At 39.4% G+C, this 22,071-nt stretch overlaps 1 protein-coding gene across 1 annotated transcript in view; it reads left to right on the top strand.

The window, feature by feature from the left end:
* The window catches only part of arhgap15 (Rho GTPase activating protein 15), a 40,035-nt gene that overhangs the window by 15,764 nt on the left and 2,200 nt on the right, over window positions 1-22,071 (top strand). The window contains 8 exon segments of the mRNA XM_043249531.1: window positions 3,747-3,845; window positions 4,104-4,242; window positions 5,648-5,770; window positions 8,304-8,402; window positions 8,491-8,568; window positions 8,901-9,035; window positions 17,508-17,558; window positions 17,561-17,612. Of these exon segments, the coding sequence (XP_043105466.1) occupies window positions 3,747-3,845; window positions 4,104-4,242; window positions 5,648-5,770; window positions 8,304-8,402; window positions 8,491-8,568; window positions 8,901-9,035; window positions 17,508-17,558; window positions 17,561-17,612 (776 nt within the window).

Genomic DNA, 22,071 nt, shown 5'->3' on the forward strand with positions numbered 1-22,071 from the left:
GATGTACGCAACGGTCAGTATGTTGTCTGTGCAGACTAGTACATGCTGGCCTCGAAGGCAGTTCTCGAGACTGCCTAGGGGCGAGATGTGCTGCCAGCAACTTTAGGCAGTTGATGTGCCATTGCAGTTGAGGGCCCGTCCAAACCCCTGACACTGCATGCCCGTTGTACGTGGCCCCTCAGCCGTGGTGGTGGAGGCATCCGTGAAACCACAGCATACCTGGAGACCTTCTCCAGGGGCACTCCGGCCCGAAGGCAGAGAGGTCTGACCACGGGTGAAGGTTTGGCGGCAGGCGGTGTTATTTGAACCCGGTGAGTGCCACTTTGCCACGCCCACCTCGGGACTCGATCGTGTAGCCAATGTTGAAGCGGTCTCATATGGATTAGTCCCAGCGGCATCACTGTGGCGCGCGCTGCCATATGCCCCAGGAGCCTCTGAAAATATTTCAGTGGGACCGCCATCCTGCTCTTGAACATATTGAAGCAGTTCAACACCGAATTGGCACGCTCCTCTGTGAGGTGTGCCATCTGATCGATCGAATCCAGCTCCATCCCAAGAAAAGAGATCCTCTGCGTTGGACAGAGTTTGCTCTTCTCCTGGTTGACCTGAAACCCCAACTGGCTGAGGTGCTGTAGCACCAGATCCCTGTGTTCGCACAACTGAGCCCGGGACTGAGCCAGTCATCCAGTTGGTTGAGAATGCGAACGCCTTACTCTCTCAGTGGAGCAAGGGCTGCTTCCGCGACTTGCATGAAGACGCGCGGGCGACAGGGAGAGCCCGAAGGGTAGGACTTGTACTGATATGCTCGACCTTCTTGAGCGCCAACCTCAGGAATGGCCTGTGGCATGGAAGAATCGACACATGAAAGTACGTGTCCTTCAGGTCGATCGCTGCAACCAATCCTGGGGACGGACGCACTGAATAGGCGTTTCTGTGTCAACATCCTGAACGGGAGTGCTCGATTCAGGACTCACAGATCCAAGATTGGTCATAACCCACCGCCTTTCTTGGGCACTATGAAGTATGGGCTGTAAGCCCCGACCTCATATCGGCTGGAGGAAGCGGCTTTATCGTGCCTTCACTAGAAGGACAGCAATCTCCGCCCACAAGACAGGGGCACACGCATTGTTCACTGACATATAGCGGATCCCACTGAACTTGGGGGCGCCGGATGAACTGAATCATATAGCCGAAGTCGAAGGGTTCGCAGGAGCCACCGGGATAGCCTGGGAAGATTCAACCAGGCATCCAGAGACCGAACTAGCGGCTCGAGCGGAACCACCGGCGCAGCAGGCGATGGGGCAGCGAGGGGAGTGCAGGGACCCGGCTCGGGCGTCCTCGTGGCCGGTCCGAGCGGGGTCTGAGTGTGTGCAACTCTTACCTGCATCCCCGCAGAAGTGAGGCGGGTAGGCTGTTGGTTCGTCCTCCCAGTCTTCCCACTGCTGCATATTAGCCCAAGGAGAGCGTGAGTGGCGCGGAACTGGCCCGCTCAACTCCTCGCTCTCCCTGGGGACCCAGAGACAGAGGAAACCGCCCTTGTCGAGGTTTTAGGTAGCGGCAACATTCTCTGCCCGGCAGAGCAGCTCCCTCCATCCCCGGATCTGAGGGCCTCTTGCACCTGCGCTTCCTCCAGGTTTGGCAGGAGCCTGGACAGGCTGGGTGGCTGCCCTGCTGCCAGCTCCACGGTGCTGCCTAGATGGGGGCTGCTGCGTTGACTGCACGGGAGCGGTGGCGGCAGCAGGGGGCACCCTCGGCGACGAGCTGGCTGAGGTGGGCCGTCGGCGGCTGGGTGAAGGCAGCAGCTGCACGCCGAGGCAGGATGTTTCTTACCTCAGTCTGCTTCTGGGCAGCGGAGAACTGCTGGGCAAAGTTCTCCACTGCGTCGCCGAAGTGGCCGGTCTGGGACATGGGGGCATTCAAGGAACGTGTCTTGTCTACCTCGCGCATGTCGACCAGACACAGCCACAGATGGCGTTTCTGGACCACCGTAGTGGCCATCGCACAACCCAGAGACCGCGTTGTGACCTTCGTCGCTCGTGGCGCGAGGTCCATCACGATACAGAGTTCTTTCAGAACTTCCAGGTCATGACCACCCCTGTGCAGATCCTTCAGTGCCTTGGCCTGATGAACCTGCAACAACGCCAAAGCGTGTACTGCAGAGCGCAGCTTGTCCACAGGCCGCACAAGGCACTGCCGTTCAGAGCCGACGCCCAGTACCTGCAGGCCCGGGAGGGAGCACAGGATCACCGCACTAAGCGGAAACGGCATTGGGACACAGCTGCATCCCAACTGACCGCTCCACTGGGGCGATCACCGTAACTCCTGGCTGTGCCACTGTCAAGGGTGGTGAAGGAGGAGGAGCCACTGGGGCAGTTTCTGGCAGTGAAAGGTGCTTTCCACATCCCAGTAAGCTCCTCATGCACTTCCGGGAAGAAAGGTACCAGGGTGGGGCCCTGAGAACCAGCGCGCAAGCCACCCTTAAATACCAATCGTCCAGCCTCGAGGGCCCGGGAAGCAGTGGAGGTTTCCACTTGATCCCGATCACCTCGACGGCCTGGGCAAGCATAGCCACCATTTCTAGATCTGTATCCAGTACATTCAACGCCTGGTAGACGCCAGAGCAACCGGATCTTCACTTCCAGAAATGTCTGGCTCACCTTCCGATGCAGCGATTGACTTCTGATCATCAGGGGAGCCCAAGAGGGTACAGCTGATACCCCACGTGAGGTCCAGACTGCCCCTTTGCAGCTCCACTGGTTGCAGAGTTTAAGCTTTGTGTCACAACGAAATGGAGCCCACCTGTCTGCAGCCAGAATGAGAACCAAGTCGAGCAAACACAAGCTCCGCCTCCTTTTTCAAGGCGACAGAGCCCGCCCATCACTCCGAGATGACCATCTCCCGCGAGAAATGATTCATCCACAACCGCCACCTCAGCGTGCTAAGCCCAGGCACACGAGGCAACGATTGTGACCATCACCTAACACCAGGTAACAACCGCATCCAGAAACACACGGGTGTACGTAGTCTGAAGCAAGACCCACGCTGTCTTCCAAGACGCGTCGAGTTTGCCAGACGTAACGTCGTCTTTAAAAAGACGCACCCGCGAATGCTCTTTTAGTGCTGCGGCAACAGGGGATAGCCGTTTTGCACACAAACAGGGGGGTAGTGCAGCCTGATTGTGGCAATCCACTCGACGCAGGAAAACGACCTCCGCTGAAACGCCGTACTCCAACACTCGTAGATCGTCTTTGGAGCGGAACAGTCACGCTCGGCTCCGAAGCGAAAAGCTGAATATGCGCTGCACCCGCTGCTTATTTATACACGCGCTGTGATCAGCGGCAGCTGGATGCGATTAGCGCATGCCAATCTTCAATTGGCTTGTTTAGATACACTCGAAGTAGATTGGTCTCTCGAAGCGAGATCCCCAATTCGTCGGTCATCCGACGTGACTCGGAGTGACCGACTGAAAGGGAACAGCATTTATTCGAAACAGAATTATTTTGTAACATTATAAATATCTTGAAATTCTCTTGCTGAATAAAAGTACTAATTTCTTCATAAAACAAATTTTTTTGGTTACAATTACAGTTATAAAAAGCAAATAATAAAATATTGTACTATTTTGCTGTATTCAATTCTGTATGTTTTATCTAGTACAGTTTGTTAATACAAAGGTCTGTTATTTGCAGGGGATGTGCTAGGTTGCCACTTTTAAACTTTCATTTCAACTCTCTTTTTCCACACAGATAACCACCTCAAATGGTCATGAGTTTTTGCTGCAGGCGGATCACTTTCCAACCATCTCTAAATGGCACGATGCCATCAAGAAAGCAGCGGACAGTCTGGTAAGTTAATTGCTAAAAGACAAAATACCTTTATGTACATATTTACGTTAGAAAGGGAATTTAATTATGAGTCTTACAAATACTGTATGTGAAGAACTGCATTTTTAAAATATAGGTAGGTAAGTAAATGGTTAAATACACTAATGCATCAGTAGCTAAACAACTCACACTGTGATAAATACTTCAAATAGCGTTAGAGTTTTTGGATGTTATTTCTGCATCTAAGTGATGAATCTTTTATATGATGTTGTGGTGCAGTCGAGTGGAGCTGGAGGCCAGAGCTGTGGTAGAGCAGCCCTTCACAGGTCCAACAGCATAGAATGCTTGTCCAGACCAACCTGTGAACCCACCAAACCTAAATCGAAAGAGACCAAATCTGAACACAGACGCTCCATCAGTGAGTAACACGCACGGGTGTGTGTGTGTGTGTGTGTGTGTGTGCGTGTGTGTGTGTGCGTGTGAAAGAGAGAGAGGGGAGAGAGGTGATAACTGGCAATCAACACAGAGAGTTCAGAAACAGTGAGTGTGTCGGGGCTGCAGGCTCGCTTCACCACTGTTTAATATCCACATTCATGAGTTTAGCGGTACAGATGATACGGTCTGTTCACCAAACCAAAATCAAAAGAAAAGAAAAGGAATGACACATATTTTTGTTAGTTAGGAAAAATAAACTGTATTTTAAGATCATTACAATTTTTTAAATTGTAACTTTTCTTTTGTTGTTGTTAAATTTAATTCTCATTACTATAAGGGCTGTCAAACAATTTATCGCATTGAAAATAAAAGTTTTTGTGTATATTATTTATGTGTGTATGTATTATGTGTATATATATGTTTACAGATTTAAATGTTCATATTCTTACATTTTATGTGAACTACAACTTTTGGATGCGATTAATTGTTTGACAGCAAATATAGATATTTTATTATAATTTATAAAAAAATGTTCTATTAAAAATTTGAATATATGCAAATTCCCCAAAATATAGAATAATAAAAATGTACTTTGAATCAATATATAGAGTCAATAAATAAATATTGTAATGGTTATTATAAATAACACACACACACATATATACATGTCTTCGTACAATTCACTGATATACAACACACTGTTAGAATTTTTTTTTTCTCTGTGCAGTTGTGGTCACATTCTGAACAGGAAGCGACGCAGCACCTTGACCACATGGGTACTGCCAGACAGCGTTACAGCGAGCACATCCGCATTTAACATGACGACTGTACAATACAGACACATTAGCGCTCATTACATCATTTACCATACGAGACACAGACCAACAGAAGCTGAATTTCAGACATTATATACGGCTGTTCTGAACTCCGTTGAGATGTTGAGTAAGATGGAGTCAGTCTGCTCTCTGTCAATCATTATTATAAATTACAAGCTACTTGACACTCTCCAAACGCTTCTGTCATTGGTAATTGCAGCATTTTCTGCCCCGAATAAGTATCAAAGAGAATTCATTTACTACTGTACTGAATACTGGGCAGTAGCTCCGAGCTCGCGCTTGTCACACACTAATCACTGGACTTGTGAAGATGTTGTAATATTGCCACTAACATTGGCCGGAATCAATAAATAAATGCTGTGAAATGAGATATTCACGTACGCTGGAGAATATTTCAGCAGAAGTAGTGTTTCTGATGTGCTTTTGAGCAGTGTGGAGAAAGGAGACAGTCTTATTTGCATGAGGAGGACTTGCACAAAGACAGCCTCAAAAGAATGTGGCGAGTGTTCAGTGACAGCATTGTTCCTGTGTCTCCTCTGATCCCCCGCACAGTGTTCAAGCTGAATTACAGCGCCTCAGACAGCGCCGACAAGAATGGAGTTAAGAACAGACTGAAGAAGTTCATCTCCAGACGGCCCTCCATGAAAACGCTACAGGAGAAAGGCCTTATTAAAGGTGAAGCATTCACCGTGTGCTTTCCACACAATACACTGGAAAAAGAAAAAAAAGCAGCTATGGCTTCCAGAATAAGTTTGTAAAAACTACAGTGAAATATATATATATATATATATATATATATATATATATATATATATATATATATATATATATATATATATATATATATATACATACAGTAAATGCAACAGCAATTTTCTGCAGATTTTATATAACCGTGCTACTACTAAACTTGGTTTGTATAGGCTAAAAACGTAATAATAACAATAGAATAATAACATGGCTGGTAAAGTCAAAGTCACATGATTCAAAGTTCATTACGCATAGCTTTTCCATAAGATGTGGTCAATTTTAATATATAGAAATTGCACCATTTCAAACACATTGATAACACATGACACTAATGCAATAAATATTTACCAACAAAATATGTACCTAGTAATAAATAATACGAGGAATATTTACAAAAATTGCAGATTATTCTGTGCTTAAATATGAGTAAATTATCAGATGAGATGTTTCTGTTACCAAAAAGTGTACATCCTGTAAAATTTTATTGTTTAGCGTGAAATGTACTGTTTTACCGTAAATAGTTTTTCATCTTTTTACAATTTTAACCTCATCACTGACTATCAGATTAAAAAATCTCACGTTTTTTAGACTTATTCATTTAACAACTTTGCCCAGTTGAAGCCCAGTTAATAGTCATAATTACATGCTACATAATTACAGGTTACATATAACGTGATGACATATGAATGTGCAATCTTAGGACATTAGTTTATTTTGGCTCTGTGTGTTTCCATATTAAACACAACTGTGACCCAGTTAAAAAAAAAAAGGAAACAAGACATTCTTTTTCCTTTACACATTATAACATTTCAACAAGCAATGATGCCGAATTTTTAAAGACTGTAACTAATTTATTCCATTCATGGCATACACCAAACATAACATTAAAGGATATTTTAAGCATACTTGGAACCCTCGGATGAAGGTAATGATATCTTTAATTTCCTCTGGTGTCAAAAAAAGACCCTTTAATGTAGTATCTGTGGGGGTAAATGGGAGATCAAAGAGGACAATATTGAGGGAATGAATAAAACTACTGTGGGATTAACAGAGTAGCGCAGGTGGCCCCTAACACAGCTATCTCTGGCAGAGCTCCAAGGCCAGCTAGCCCGCTAAACATCCATCTCCAAATTAGGATCGTTCCATATTGTACCGACGCTTTTAAAAAAGCAATTTATTTAGAAATGCCCCTCCTGCCTGTTATTTCTCTAGGAAACCTTCATTTGTGCATTTGTATGCAAAGGTGGCTTGCTTGCAGTCATTTATGCATTTAGCACATCGCCGCTCCCCCCCCTCTTCCCCGTTCCTCCCGGGTGCCGAAATGAGAGCAGGACATCTTTGATGTTCCAGAAGCCTCTGGGACAGCTCGCCTGGTCCTATATGAACTCAGAAAGCCAAATGATGAGGACACTTGCACCTCTGCTCTGACAACTGTAGTTTTGCTCATTATAGAGCGTTCTGATCTTTTGTGGGCCGTCTTTGAAATATGACTGCCTCAAAACATTCCGCTATGCATTTCAGCTGTGAAATTCCTGGGTCACACGTTATATTATAGTGCTTATAATTATGTGTCCTTAAATAAGCAGGCCTATTGAGCACTTCTTAATCTGTAATTATTTTTTGAAGCAGCTTGTAATTGCTTATTGCTATTAGAAGTGCCAATCATAAAAAAAAGTAATAGTAATAATAATTACATAATATGTTGATTAATTATTCACTGAAATATTATAGATATTTCTTGAAAATTTAAGATGTTTTTTGGTAAGCAAATACATTGAATAAGAAATAAAGAAAATCTATTAAAAATAAAAACAAAAAAATCCCACAAAATAAACATAAACCTGGTTTTTCAGTCTCATGCAATGAGATGCATTTTTTTTTTTTACTTAAAATGACAGTTTATCAAAATTTACTCATCCTAATGTCGACCAAACCTGAGTTTATTTCTTATGCTGAACATAAAAAGAAAACATTTTGAAGAATGCTGATTTAAATTTTTTTTGTTGAACAATTCCTTTAAGTTAAATGCATTTGTTCATAATTAATTGCACTAAATAACCACATTAAATTGACAGCTCTATTATTAATACTTATGTAACTTATTACTGTTATTACTATATTACATTAATACTGTAAATAAATATTATTATATAAGTAATGATAGTAGTAATAATTTAAGATGCTGTTTCAAATTAATTTAGTATTTTAAATCAACAGTCAATTTAGATATTATTGATAGCGACAGCAATTGCATGAATGACCTTAATTTAATAATTGCAGTTAATAATATATAGTTAATTGTTTTTAGTCATTATTGATATTTTTAATATTAATGAATTCCATTTATTAAGATATATATTAATAAAACACCTTTGGCATGGACTGTAATACAAAGTGCTAGCAAATGCTAGTTTAGCTTTATATTCTTATTATTCTCAATGTCACGTTTTTTTCACAGACAGAGTGTTTGGATCTCACATGCTGACCCTGTGTCAGAGAGAAACGACCACAGTGCCCAAATTTGTGAAGTTGTGTGTTGAGGAAGTAGAAAAGCGAGGTACGGCTCAGAAAAGCTCTTTTTTGTTTTATGATTGTGGTAGCGCCTTGTTCACTGACTGACAGATGTATTTACCCCGTCCTTGCAGGCCTGGAGGCTGATGGGATATACAGGGTGAGCGGCAATCTGGCCATCATCCAGAAACTACGCTTCCTAGTTGACCAAGGTAAGTTTAATTCGGTCATTATCAATCATCGGTGGTTGGTTAAGAGCCAGCAGCTGAATCAGTGTTCATCTAAATGAAACCTTATCATTTTGGTTCTAAAGGCTTAGCTGAAAGGTCTAAAGTGGTTCGTTTGTATTAGGCGCCACAAATTGTTTGATAAGGATTTTCAGTGTGGTTTGATATGCACTGAAATGCAAGCAGGACAATGTGTTTGGCTCTCAAGGGGCGTATTAACGTTGACATAATGATTAGCATTTTTTAATTTCCTCATCAAACGACTGTTGTTCTAATTCTCTCTGTTGGCTTCTCCGACTGTGTCTCTCTTTCCCCAGAGGAGGAGCTTGACTTGGGCGACAGCCAATGGGAGGACATCCATGTCATCACCGGAGCGCTAAAGATGTTTTTCCGTGAACTGCCAGAGCCCCTGTTTCCCTTTCGTTTTTTCGACTTGTTTGTGGAAGCCATCAGTAAGTACTGAAATCGATACGAGCAAATCAGTGTTATTGCTACAAATATTTGGGATTAGAACCTTAAAATGTATTACAAGGAATGATTAATTACCTTTCCCAGAGATGTGAGACTTCGGAATACTCAAGTATTCCACAGCAGCATCGGGTTATTTCCATTGATGGTTTACAGCTTAGTTTGACCCAGTCCTCCTAACTGTAATTCAAGCCGCGGATGGCTAAACCGCTCGCCACTCTTGGGTTGAGTCGTGCTATTTGGGATTGACCCTCTTAGACGCATTCTTGCAGATCTGTCAGCCAAAAGGGGTCGCTCTTTGACAGGGAGGTGCTGAGATCATTCAAACTCACTGTTTGGGGAATGGGGGAATTTCTCAGGCCAGAGGGCAAAGTCAGGGCCTGTGGTCCAGACAGAAACTGTCACCAGATCGGCCTTAGTGTCACGTGTAACCTCCCTCCAGCAGCACAGAGCAAACTCAGGGCCTCATCTCGAGCGTCCAGCTGACGCCAGTGTGTTTCTCTTGGGCAATCTACCTTCTGAAAGGCATGTACCTTGTGAAATATATGTATGTACCTTTGTGCTTAAAACAACATTTGTCCTGCACTTTTGTTTTATGACTTGTTCGGTTTCTGAAGCTCTGTTAGTTTAAAAACAAACACTTTCAGATTAGTGGCCGTGTGAACTACATAGTGGTGATAAACTATGTACTAAGCCGTATACGGGACAGCGCATAGAGAGTAAGTATAGAGCAAATAGGCAGTTGAGAACATTGTAGGCGCAATTGCAACTTTATTGACCCAAACATTGTGAAGAGGAATAACGGAAGATAAGTTTGGAATAGAATTTTTTAAACCTTTTAAAGCCAAGAACCCAGAATTGTAATAAAGGTTCAAAAGTTTAGAAATGAATACTTTTATTTAACTGCATTAAAATGAGCGTAAGCGGCATACCTCTGTAAGATCTCTATTTCAAACTGTGCTGTTTTTTAAACATTGCATTCATCAAAGAATCCTGTAAAAAATGTTTAATGGTTTCCACAAAAATATTAACATTGCTTAATGAGCACCAAGTCAGCAGATTAGAATGATTTCTAAGGATCAAGTGTTCATGTGAAAACTGAAGACTATTTTTATTAAAATGAAAACCTTTTTTTACCATAATTTCTCACATTAATATTTGCCATTACTCTTACCATATTTTTGATCAAATAAATGCAGCCTTACTGAGCATATGAGAGATCTTTTAAAAACAAACAGAATGCACACTAAGAATTAAAAAGACAAAGCATTTGAATAAATAAATAACTGACCTCAACCATGTAATTTTACTAATGCCAAGAAGATAATAAAATAAATCTTTTTCTCTCAAAATACAAGTGTACTTCCTAGCACCCTCTTGTGGCCCTGTAGAGTCTTGGATTAGGATGGTATCCCCAAACATAAATGCAGAAGTCATGATTGTTTTCAGACAGGTTTCCAGAACCTCCCTGTCAATGTCTTGCTAGTGAGACTATATCTGCTACAGTATATCTATGCTTTTTAGAGAAAATCAGCCTACAAATCCCATACTTGTTTAATTTTATTAATAAAATTACTCTCAGCAACTTTAAGTTTTTTTTTCTCTGCAGTTTGTTTAAATCAATGAATGATTTATAATCTCAGAGTCTTTAGATATGAACCAAAAGGCCAGCGTGCTCAATGTAATAAGTGCAGGGATATCATTATGAACACAGCACCTCAGTATATCCCCAATGGAAGGAGATATGCGTGAGACAGAATGGGAACAGGCCTGGGGTGATCTTGTAAATTGCTAATAAATATTTACTCGTGCTGCATGTAGGCCAGAGTAGAGCAAACTGCTTGTATCCAATTAATCAGTAGATGAGCCCGATCACTTACAGATAGTGTTTAGACAACTAATTATTACTGTAAAAGGCCCCTAATAGCAGGAGGTATAATTAGTTCAACCTGCAAAATGTCTCATCCAAACGGAGGGTATGGGTATGTTGTTATAATGTACTACTGTTCTACTGTTTTTGCTGCATGCAATATGTAAACAATAAACTCCCAATTTGCTGCTTATTAACAGTTAGTAAGGTAGTTGTTAAGTTTGAGTATAGTCTAGTATTATGATCATGTACAGTATACATTATATTAATAAAAGACATTATATTAATAATTATATTGAAAACATTGTATTAATAAAAGGCATGTTAATAAGCAACTAGTTAATAGTAAGAAATGGTCCCTGTACTAAAGTGCTCCTCCTAATTCAATCAGAATTTTTTAAATATAGATTTTTTTTTTCTTCTAAAACTAACCCAATCTTGTAAGCAGGGTTCCCTCGCCTCTTGAAAGTACTTGAATATCAGACACATGGATTCAAGGACATTTTGTTTAGTAGATTTGTGCTATGTTAAAACTTTGCACTGTCAAAGACAAAACTAAACAGCGCTAATGATTGGGGGTGAAGATAATGTAGCACGAGAAAAAAAAGAACCTTAGCATGTGAGCTGATGCACAGTCCCAGTGCTGCCATGAACTGGGCTACTTTGATGCTCTTTCCAAAGGAAGTTTTTCATGTCCACGGGCTGAAGCGAACCCAATAATGTTAGCCACTTTTCCGTCGGAAAACATGTATTTTACCCCACCCAACGCAATTTATATTGTACCGAGAACACCACTGAAAAGCTTTCATTTGGGCTAGTTTTGAATAGCATTTGGGTGGATTTTGCTTATAAAACCTGGCAACCCTGCGTGAACCTGCAGTGCATTTGCGACTGAAAACTATGACGTGCTGGTATGAAAAATATTTCAGAACACCAGTGCAACAGATCCGATCAACATATTTGCGTTTGCGCTGAGGGGAGCTTTAACGTACTTACAACTTGTTTTTGCAGCTTCATTGACTATAATAACTTAATAAGAGGGACAGTTTCAGTGATTATTAAGTGAATGTGCAAATGTGATCATTAAACAAGAAACTAACATTAAGTGACTTTGATTTTGCTCCATTTTTGTGAAAAAATATTTTAAAATTTTACTGATAACTTCTTTGTTTTTCTGTGTTTTTATTATAACTTTTATAAATAGCTTATAAACATGTCATTACAAAGGTAAAAAACAAATTGACTTTAAATTACTTTAAAGAGTCGATTATCATCTCATATTTGATCAGAATTTCTGATTATTGATCAGAAGGTGCTCCTGAACTTTTTAACTGTGGTACTAAAAAGAAATGTGCAGTGGCTTTAAATGGACTTAATTAAATTCCTTAAAACTAGACTGCTCAAAATGGTCTAAATTTATGGAACCTACACATTCAAAACCTCATTACTCTGACATTTTTAATGTAAATGTTATGTTTAAGTGAAATGTTAAGTACTGTAAGAGGTTTTTCATGAAGCTTTATGCTCGAATGTGAATTAGATAGATGCTTGATATAAAATGAATGGTGCTTGAAAAAATCCTTGAAAGTCCTTGAATCTGGTGTTTATGAAAGTGTGGAACTCTGCGTAAGTCATTTATATTATATTAACTTATACACATGGCAGGACAGGAATAAGCCATCTCTAATGTTCTGTAGGACAGGATTGTTTGCACTGTAGACTTTTGTAGTATGTAGGTTACTAAGCTCCTCCCCCTCTGTAACATTGGCATGGTTTAATAAACCTTGCAGCTCGTCTTACATTTCATTTACGGAAACTGCCCAACATCCTGTTTCATTGATCTCACTAGACCACTGACAAGCAATTTCAGTGAATCCAGCTGATACTTGAGTGGCTCAGGTCTTCTGTATTGGTCCATCACTGTCAAAAGAGGACAGCTCCTCTAACCATGGCTGCCCTTTAAATGGGTGGTATTAACTAAAGGTCTCTGGAACGGTACTTTGGACAAGGATCCATTCAATTAGGACAGCTGCCCAATCGCACGCTGCTTCTGGAAATCTTGTGGAACTCGAAGTAATTTAAGCTTACTGGAAGTTCTGGCAAATTATTAATATGCAATCTTGAAGGCTTAAGACTTCGCCCAGCATTTAAACGGCCCCTTCGCTCACGATCTGTGTGAGATGCTCAGAGCACATTTCGTCTTCTCGCTTGCAATCTGTATGTTTATTTAAAATGTACGCACCCGCTCCCGCAAACCAACATTTGGGCTTCCCAGGGTCCTCAGGTGAACAGTTGGCCTAATTTTCCATTCTTTCACTCGGTGCCTGTTGTGGATGTGGCAGGCACCAGCTCTTGGCTCACGATGGACTAAATCTATTATTCATATTGCCTGGTATCTTAGCGACATTGTCCTGCCACCTGTCCAATAGACAAGCTCGCCTTGTTGTACAAAGCGAAGACATACTTGTTGACAAATGGAGGCTTTGTTCTCCGGGCCCACACACACAATTCAGCGTTTGTGTAGTAATCTGGAAAGTTCATTCAGATGGACTGTATCGTTATATCACATTTGAAGATGACCGATTGCGTATTTTAAAGAGCGAGGTTGTAAGATTTCCAGCTCGACTTTTTTCTGTGAGAAAGCACAGTGCCACAATTGTATTGTAAAGTGTGCTGAAATAATGCCAATCAGATCTGCGTCAAACAGTACATCTGTCATAACATAATTGTTTGTCTGTTCTGATGTTATGCTCTTTCAGCTGACAGTTCAAACTTCAGTCTGTGAATCACAAGCCTTTACATTCTATGCAGCTTTCCTCATTTGTGCAACGTGGCCTCATTGCCATGCAAAGCTAGCATGCAGAAATATTTTCAAATGCATAAATCTCTTCCCAGTCTCTATATTTCATCAAGAAGTTTTTCATGTTTAATAAATTACAGCGCCGATCCTCTAAGACTTTGTTATTCATAAAGCAAAGTATTCAATTGGGATACATTTAAAATCTTAATCATAACCTGCAGGACTATTTGCAGTGTGCTAATATTTGCCTTGACGGGGCTTAAAGAAGCCCGCAGACAAAGCTCGCAGATGGGCTTATCCTGAGAAGCAAAGCTGTACTGCAGTAAAGATGGTCTCATTGTTTGTAATTGGATTATATTCACAGATTTTTGTAACCAAAAGTGCATCTATTCTTTACTGTACATCAGCTCTTTTCAGAAAACAATGATTCGCTCTCTGTGTTTGATTTATAGAGTGTGCACTGTAGCAGTGGCTCTGCTGCATTTTTGCAGCCCTGGGTACATAAAAATGTTTCATCTGAACTGTAATGTCAGTAAGTGACATTGTCATTTTACCACAGAAAAATTAACGATGATGCCTAAAATTACAGTGAAAAAAACAGAATGTATTGTTTTTAAAATATTACACTCTCGTCTTCTAAATTGGTGCCTTCCAAAAAGTATTTAGCCTAAATATAAATAAGTATTAATTAATAGTTTTAGTTCTGTATTGTAATAATGATTGACAAATGTATGAAAAAAATACAGATTGTAATATGTTATTTAAATAAAATGGATGCACCTTTTGTGTTTTTTTTTATAAATTTGCATTATCAAAATAGATATAAACATAGAAAAAAGGCAAGTGTATAAATAAAAAATATCATATTATAATTTTTAAACAGAGGTTTGCATTCCTATGTTTTACCAAAATAAAATTAAAATGCATTATGTATTTTGCCCCTCTTCGTCTTTGTCAAAACATTCCCTTTATTTTAAGAGCAATCCCCTTTGATCAGAGTACCGTAAGACCGATGCTTACCATAGTGAATTCATGCTGATTTAGGGTATAGGCATTTTGAACGAGTTTTATATTAATGACACTGTCCCCACCATCTGTCCAAAATACAGGACAAGGGACCATCTCCAATATGCTAGCCACCAAAGGCAAAGTAATTAATGACAGCAATAATGCCAGCAATAATGACTAGATTAAATATTTTACAGGCCGACTGCCATGCAGTGTCAAAGCCAAAAGAAAGCTAACGGCCTCCACTGAGATAATGCTTGAAGAGAAACTCATAAAAAAAGATATTACTTAAATAACGTAAATGACAAAATGTTGATAAAAAAACTGTAGTGAGGAACTCTAGTTAAGTAACACACATTGTTTAAGCTAATTATGTGACCTTGGCATTAAAATTGATGATAACATTCTATTTTGAGTGGTTTAGGTTATCGTATGCACAGTTGTAAGCCCTAATGTTTATAGTTAACTCCATTAAAAAGCACAAAACATTGTCCCTCTGCTAGAGGTACCTAGAGGAGCGGGTCAGAGATTCGCTCTCTGTCCTAGAACATGGTCTCTGTCTGTGCTCAATTGACAGACCTGGCATCTGACAGGGCATCTGCTCGCAGAGCCTGTGCCAGCGCGGTGTATACACGGAGACATCTGCTCCATTAGTGCCCAGGGGCATCCTGGGCAGTACAGTAGACTGGGGCATAACTACTGCCAGCTCCTTCCATGGCACATCCCATGAATAGCATGGTGTAGCTGTTAGCCAGCCACAGTAGGAATAACCAGTGATGTTTTCTTAGAGGAAGGAGGAAGACAGATGAGATTTTGCTCTGTTCAGAATGTGTAAATTGATATAAATTGATTTACAGTGTTGCAAATTTGTTTCATAATGATTGTAAATCATTACAGTAATATTAAGCGTTATTTATTTTATTGGAATTTTTTTACCTTTTGGCCACCTATAATCCATTGCATGCTATGAAAGGTCTTTGAACAGCATCTCAAAATTTCTCTCCCATATAAAATTGTGAATGTCAACAGATTCCTGTATAAGTGAGAATTTTAATGGAACTGTGATATGAAACTATGAATTTGTAAGCATTATATAGGTATTAAATAAAGTATTAAAAGGATTTGTCAAACGAAATTTATCACAAAAACAATTGTTTGGTCTGCTTGATGTATATACAAAGCAATCAGTACTGTAGTGTAGTCCGGTTTACTGTAGTGAGTCCGGTTTATATATATATATATATATATATATATATATATATATATATATATATATATATATATATATATATACACACACACACACACACACACACACACACACACACACACACCGAGAAAAAACTCCTTGAGCACCAAATCAGCGTATTAAAATGATTTCTGCAGGATCCTGTGACACTGCTGAAAATTTAGCTTTGACATCACATTAAGAAATGTGCAAACATATTTTAAAATTATTATATAAATCTTAATCTGATTGTAATGTATTTTAAGCAAATATACGTATGTAGTCTAGGCATGCATAAAAGACTTTCAAAGCCATCAAAAAAATCTTATCGACTACAAACTTTTGAATGGTAGCGTATATTTGGCAGGAACTCGTGGCTGTATAATCTTGAAGGGCTGTTAATACTCTTTTAAACAAATCCGTTACGGTGAAATTTGAGTCGAGGGAGTCTGGAGTGCACACAGGTGGCCCCGTGAAAGCTCCATTTCAACATCTGCTCAGGTTCCATAATGATATTGATCAAAAGCATTGATTAAATTATTAAAATGCCCTCTAATCTTCCAAATTAAAGCCTTATCAACAATAAATTATCCTTTTACTTAGTTTACCATACAAGCTTCTTTACACTAACAGTGTTCGAAATAATACAATCAGCTGTATTGCTATATCCATCATAATGGGTTCAGGGAACTTCGAAGTGTCAAAGGTCAGGTGGTGACGCTGATGTAGAACAGTCAGCGCACAGGTTGGTGCCTCTCAGGAGTTTGCCATGAGGTCATCAGCCATCTGACATGTAAAGAGCAGCAGGGTCAAGAGGTCACGGTTACAGCTTGTGTTACAACATAACAGCTTTTAATGGGCGTGGACTATTACGGACCATTAGCAGCAATCGCATGTGCTTTCATGTAGCAAAACTGAAAGCCAGACTGAAAAAGTTTAGCGGTGTTTATGCTTTGATTTTACAGGCAGACTGGGTTATTTTTCTACAACATCTTTAATTGCATCCATTTAAAAGTGAGATGCTTCATGAAGTGATTGCACAGAATCAAAATGATTTTGCCTAGAAATGTAATGGTGTCAGATAACCATGCAATTGTACTAAATGTGTTTGCATAACTGCATAAAGGTTATTGCTGCATAACACAGCTGCATAAGCACAGACTAAATGCTGCTAATTTTGCCAGCTTAAAAGGGATTAAGTTGTACATAAGTTTTAAAGGAAATTAAAAGTAGCATAATTAAGAACTAAATGATATCAAAAGTAGGATGGAAATATCAGATAAATGGAGTAATCTTTTCGATTACATATTGGCGTTTTGATAAGTCAGCCGTTTGGAATGGGACATATTCTGCATGTGGCCTTCTCGAGCATGTCTCTATAATTAATAGAGAAAGGGTAATGGTCCAGTATTGGGGAAAATTTTGATGTTAGATGAGCTATGTTAATGAAAAAGTGATGGAAAAGACATTAGCTTCTCTCTGAACCTAGAGGTTCAAATGAAGAGCAATACCCAAATCAAAACATTTCATCATCTCTTCCCTGCCAACAGAAATTAAGGAGCCCACACAGAAGGTTCAAGCCTTAAAGAAACTGATCCATCAACTCCCAAACCCAACCACAACACCATGAAACTGCTCTTCCATCACCTGAGGAGGTAAGTCTCCATCCATGCACACAACCATGGGCGGAAAACAAATACCGGGTCCCGCACAGAATATTTTGGGCGCTCCTAAATCATTTAGGTGGGTGGTGGGAGGATAACGCCTACACTGATTATATTATTTTTGGAAGTAGGAAATTTTACATAATAAATTAATCATTTTGCTATTTAAGTTGTATTTTTTATCAGTGTCCATTTTAGTTATCTGAGCTTCATTGGTATCTGTCAACTTCAGAGGTTTTTTCACAAACGCCTGTGGTCCAAAAACCTTGCACTCTGTTCACTAATGATCAATGAAAAGACCATGTGTTCGAAAACATGTCTCATCATATGAGCACTCATTAGAAGTTTACTTTTTTATTTCTATCGCTCTACATTGTGAAACTAAACAGAACTGACGTTTACTTGACTATCTTGCTAATTATGATTTTGCCAACCAAACAAGGCTTTCTAGCCTTTCGTTTAACTGCATATAGCTCAAAATGATGGTCAGACATTGTCTGTTTAATACTTTATCCTTTTCAAGTCCCGATTTTGGCATTTTTGAGCTATATTGAAGGAAAAACTTAAGTTTATGTACAAAAAACATATAGGACTGGATTGGCATTACGATGGGATGGAAATAATGACAGCATTTTCATTTTTGGGAGAACTATCCATTTGAGATCCAAGTAACCTATCACACTGCTCTGCACTGCTAGCTGACCATGACAGTACAAAACCAGACTAGACTCTAGTGGAAACATCCTTTTTTCTTTTTTGTTACAAATGGAAAGTTTGTAATGCATTTTTCTAATGTTAGCAGATCAAAGATTCCGAAAACCTTTCACACAAAAGTCCTCAATAAACAGGATGCAACATGAACAGAGGACTCAATATGAACCATAATGTGTGTATGTGTGTGCGTGTTTCCGTGTGTCAACGCTCAAGTCCTTGTCCATGATAGCGTTACTGGCACAGCCAGAAGGCCATATGGCTAGTCTCCATCTCCCAGGAGGGTGTTCTATCCCACTTTACCCTTCTGCACATTTACCACCCTGCACAGGAGGGCCACAGGACTCATCTCAGATTGATGAGCACCCCCTCCTCCCTTCCCCCAATGGAACATGCCCTTTGGCACTAGTGCTAAAGTCTGTTGGGTTGCCCATGCCAGGTCTCCCAATCAGAAAACACTAATGTGTGACTGAGAGAGAGACACTCATTGAACAGTCGATTTCTAGACAGGAACACGATATTCTGAGAGTCTGATGTGCAAAAGAAAACTAGGTCTGCATTCCATGATAAAGCTTGACAAGTTTTTTATTTATCTGGTGAACATGCTAGAACACAAACCTGCTGCCTCCTGTCCTACAGTATCCATCATGAGATTTACAAACATTAAATACAATATTAATGCAATACTATTTACTTCCACAACTCCATCAATTAATAGATTATTCAAAGTAGTATTTAAAGCATATACTGTATTGTTATATTGTTTATTATTATTATGTAATTACTGACAGTTAATATTATATTATATTACATTATATAATATTATTTAGCATACTGTTTAACATTTAAGTTTGATGTTTTAGTATATAATAATAATATAATAATAATAATAACATGTGTTACATTTTAAATAATAGACTATACTTTGCTATACTATACTATACTATATTATACTACATAATATAATACAAAATCAGAATAACACTTTAAAATAAAATAATATATACAAATAATAATTGCATACAAATAATAATTTAAATAGCCTATTATTAGAAGACACGGTGCTTGGAGTTAAGCAAATAAATACATTATAATAAATAAAAACAGTAATAATAAGTGATACTAGATAATAAATAAGCTAAAAAAGTTGTTAAGTTAAGTATTGTATTTAGTATTTGTAAATCTCATTATCGATACTGTAGGACAAGAGACAGCAGGTTTGTGTTTTAGCGTGTTCACAAGATAAATAAAAAAACTAATTTGAGTTGATTTGTGTTTATTAGATGCATTTCCCTGTTATATTTTGACAGACGACACATGTGCACATATATTTCCCTGTCATTGTGAAATCTACGCAAACTGCCGCTCAAACCTGCTTAAGTACCAAAGTAGTTGGGAATCACTGGCAGCATTTTCCCAATCTGTAGTCAAATCTACACACAGACACAAGGGCAAAGCATTGTCATAAATTCACTGAATGGTGGCATTAGAAAACCCATTCAGCTTTTATTCTGCTTACCAAAAAGCTGTTACAGTGGAACTTGTGGTGACACTGAAAATCCCTGTAGTGCCACCAAGTCTGTTCCTTCTCCACAGCGACGTTGCTGCTGCTCCTTTCTCTCACTATTAGAGCAATAAATGGGAAGAGAGAGAGAGAGCTTCGGATCCAAAGCTCAGTTTGCTTTGTGGGCACCACACCCCGGCCAAGTGATGTGGTTCTGTTTATTTTATATTCTCACTTAAGTCATACTTGTTTCTGTCTACTGCTTTCCCTCTCTAAATATCAGGATGACTTTCCCATGAATAAAGGCAAGGAATGTGCGGTCACAGTGAATTAGGTTAGAGTGTGTGTTGTATTTGTCTTCTAAGACAAATGTATAGTCATTCTGCAGTCCACAAATGACACGAAGAAAGAACAAAGTTAGATGCTTTGCAGCTTATGGTACAACGCATAAGATAGTATTCATAACGATGCATGCATCATTTTCTTGTTTGGTTGCATCTTTCGCACTCAAAGTATCCATACCTGCTCAAACGTCGGTTTCCGCTCGAACGCTTCCTGTCTTTCTCTTGTTACACAGGTATGCCTAACCGAAGCAGCTCTCTGAACTCCTGCTGTCATGCCTTTGTAGGTTATATTTTGCGCTGACTTGGCTCATCTAAAGTGGTGAAAGTCAAAAGCTCTTTGTTGTGGGCGCTTTCTATGCCCGCATGGAACCAATGTTCATTTTTTTTCTTTTGGTCCGTGGAGCCTGGATTCAATAACCAGTTGTGTGCTCGCATTGTGATGATGTGGTCAAGGCAACCAGATTTTCTCAACAGTACACTTGCTCAGTAGTGCTATTTATGCCATTTTTTGTGGGAGGTTTTGTCACCACCGCTCATATTTCCCGTTCACCACAAGTGATTTAAAAGGCCACAGGTTTTGTTTTTTGTTAGTAATTCAAGGTTCCGTTCGTCTTTGAGCTGGAAAAGAAACCTGGAGAAACCTCTGATCAGGAAAGCCAAGAAAAAAACATTTCTTCTCATCTATGTTTGGTGTCTCTCAAATTAGATGGAAGAAAACTGCTGTTGTGCGAATTTTGATATCCGCCGAAGTATATGCGCAGCAGTTTATGACCTTTTATGGTGCAGACAGGAAATAATAAACAATAATAATAAAAACATAAACAAATGCAGAATATCCAAATATCGTGTAAGTGGAAAATCAAAGCTCCTTTGATAAAAGCGAGCCTTTCTTTTATAGGTTCAGTCAAGGCCATCGTCTTATAACACGAAAATGACACAGTTTAAAGCTTGGAGCGATTCTGTAACCCCCACCCCACCTCAATTTATTATTCGTCCCATGATTCTTCAGGAGCCAGTTAGGCTGACCCAATTAGCACTGGCCTCCTAGGCGGGGAATGACGGCATTGTGCGCTATCCTCCATTTCCTGTCATGCCCCGCTTGCAAACGAGATGCTAATTAATAACCATTGGCATCTTGAGCCGTACACGTCGGCTTATGTAATGGATATCAATGATTTGTCAGATTCAACCAAGCGTAACGCAGTCACCTCCGGTCAAGCTGCCCACAGCCTGGCCCTTACCCAGGCACCAGAGCTTCTTCACTGGGCTCCAAGTCAGCTGATGGTTTAATGAGCGCATTTTGCCATAAATACCCAGATACTGAGGACCAGATTGCATCCTTCCCTTTTCCAAATTAACAAATTTCTTTACTTAAAGTGTTAATTTAGGCATGGTGTGTAAAAATGCTTTCTCTAAGTCTGAGGTATTTAAGATGACAAACATTATTTTAACTGTAATGATAATGATATATGTTTATATAATATGATAATGTTATCATATATACCTTATTGTATACATTATTTTACAACAAGCATTTGATTTAAAAAAATTTTTGAATTTTTACATTTTATTTTCTCCTTTATTTATTTGTTTGTGTGTTCTGCATTATTTATTTTCTAGTATTTATTTTCTGGAAATATGTTTCAAGTGCTCACTTTTGATAACATTATTTTAATAAAATATTTACATTTAACTTTACATTTGCATTTACATTTTAATAAAAGAATGTAAATATATTTTAAATAAAAGAATATAAATATATAAAGTGTTATCATATTATATAATACACACACACACACACACACACACAGACACACAATTATTTAACAGTTTTTGTTATATATGCATTTTTGTGCTTGTATGCATTTGTTTATTATCAGGATAGTTGTAA

This window comes from Puntigrus tetrazona, chromosome 9 (assembly GCF_018831695.1).
Source record: "Puntigrus tetrazona isolate hp1 chromosome 9, ASM1883169v1, whole genome shotgun sequence".
NCBI classification, from domain to species: domain Eukaryota; kingdom Metazoa; phylum Chordata; class Actinopteri; order Cypriniformes; family Cyprinidae; genus Puntigrus; species Puntigrus tetrazona.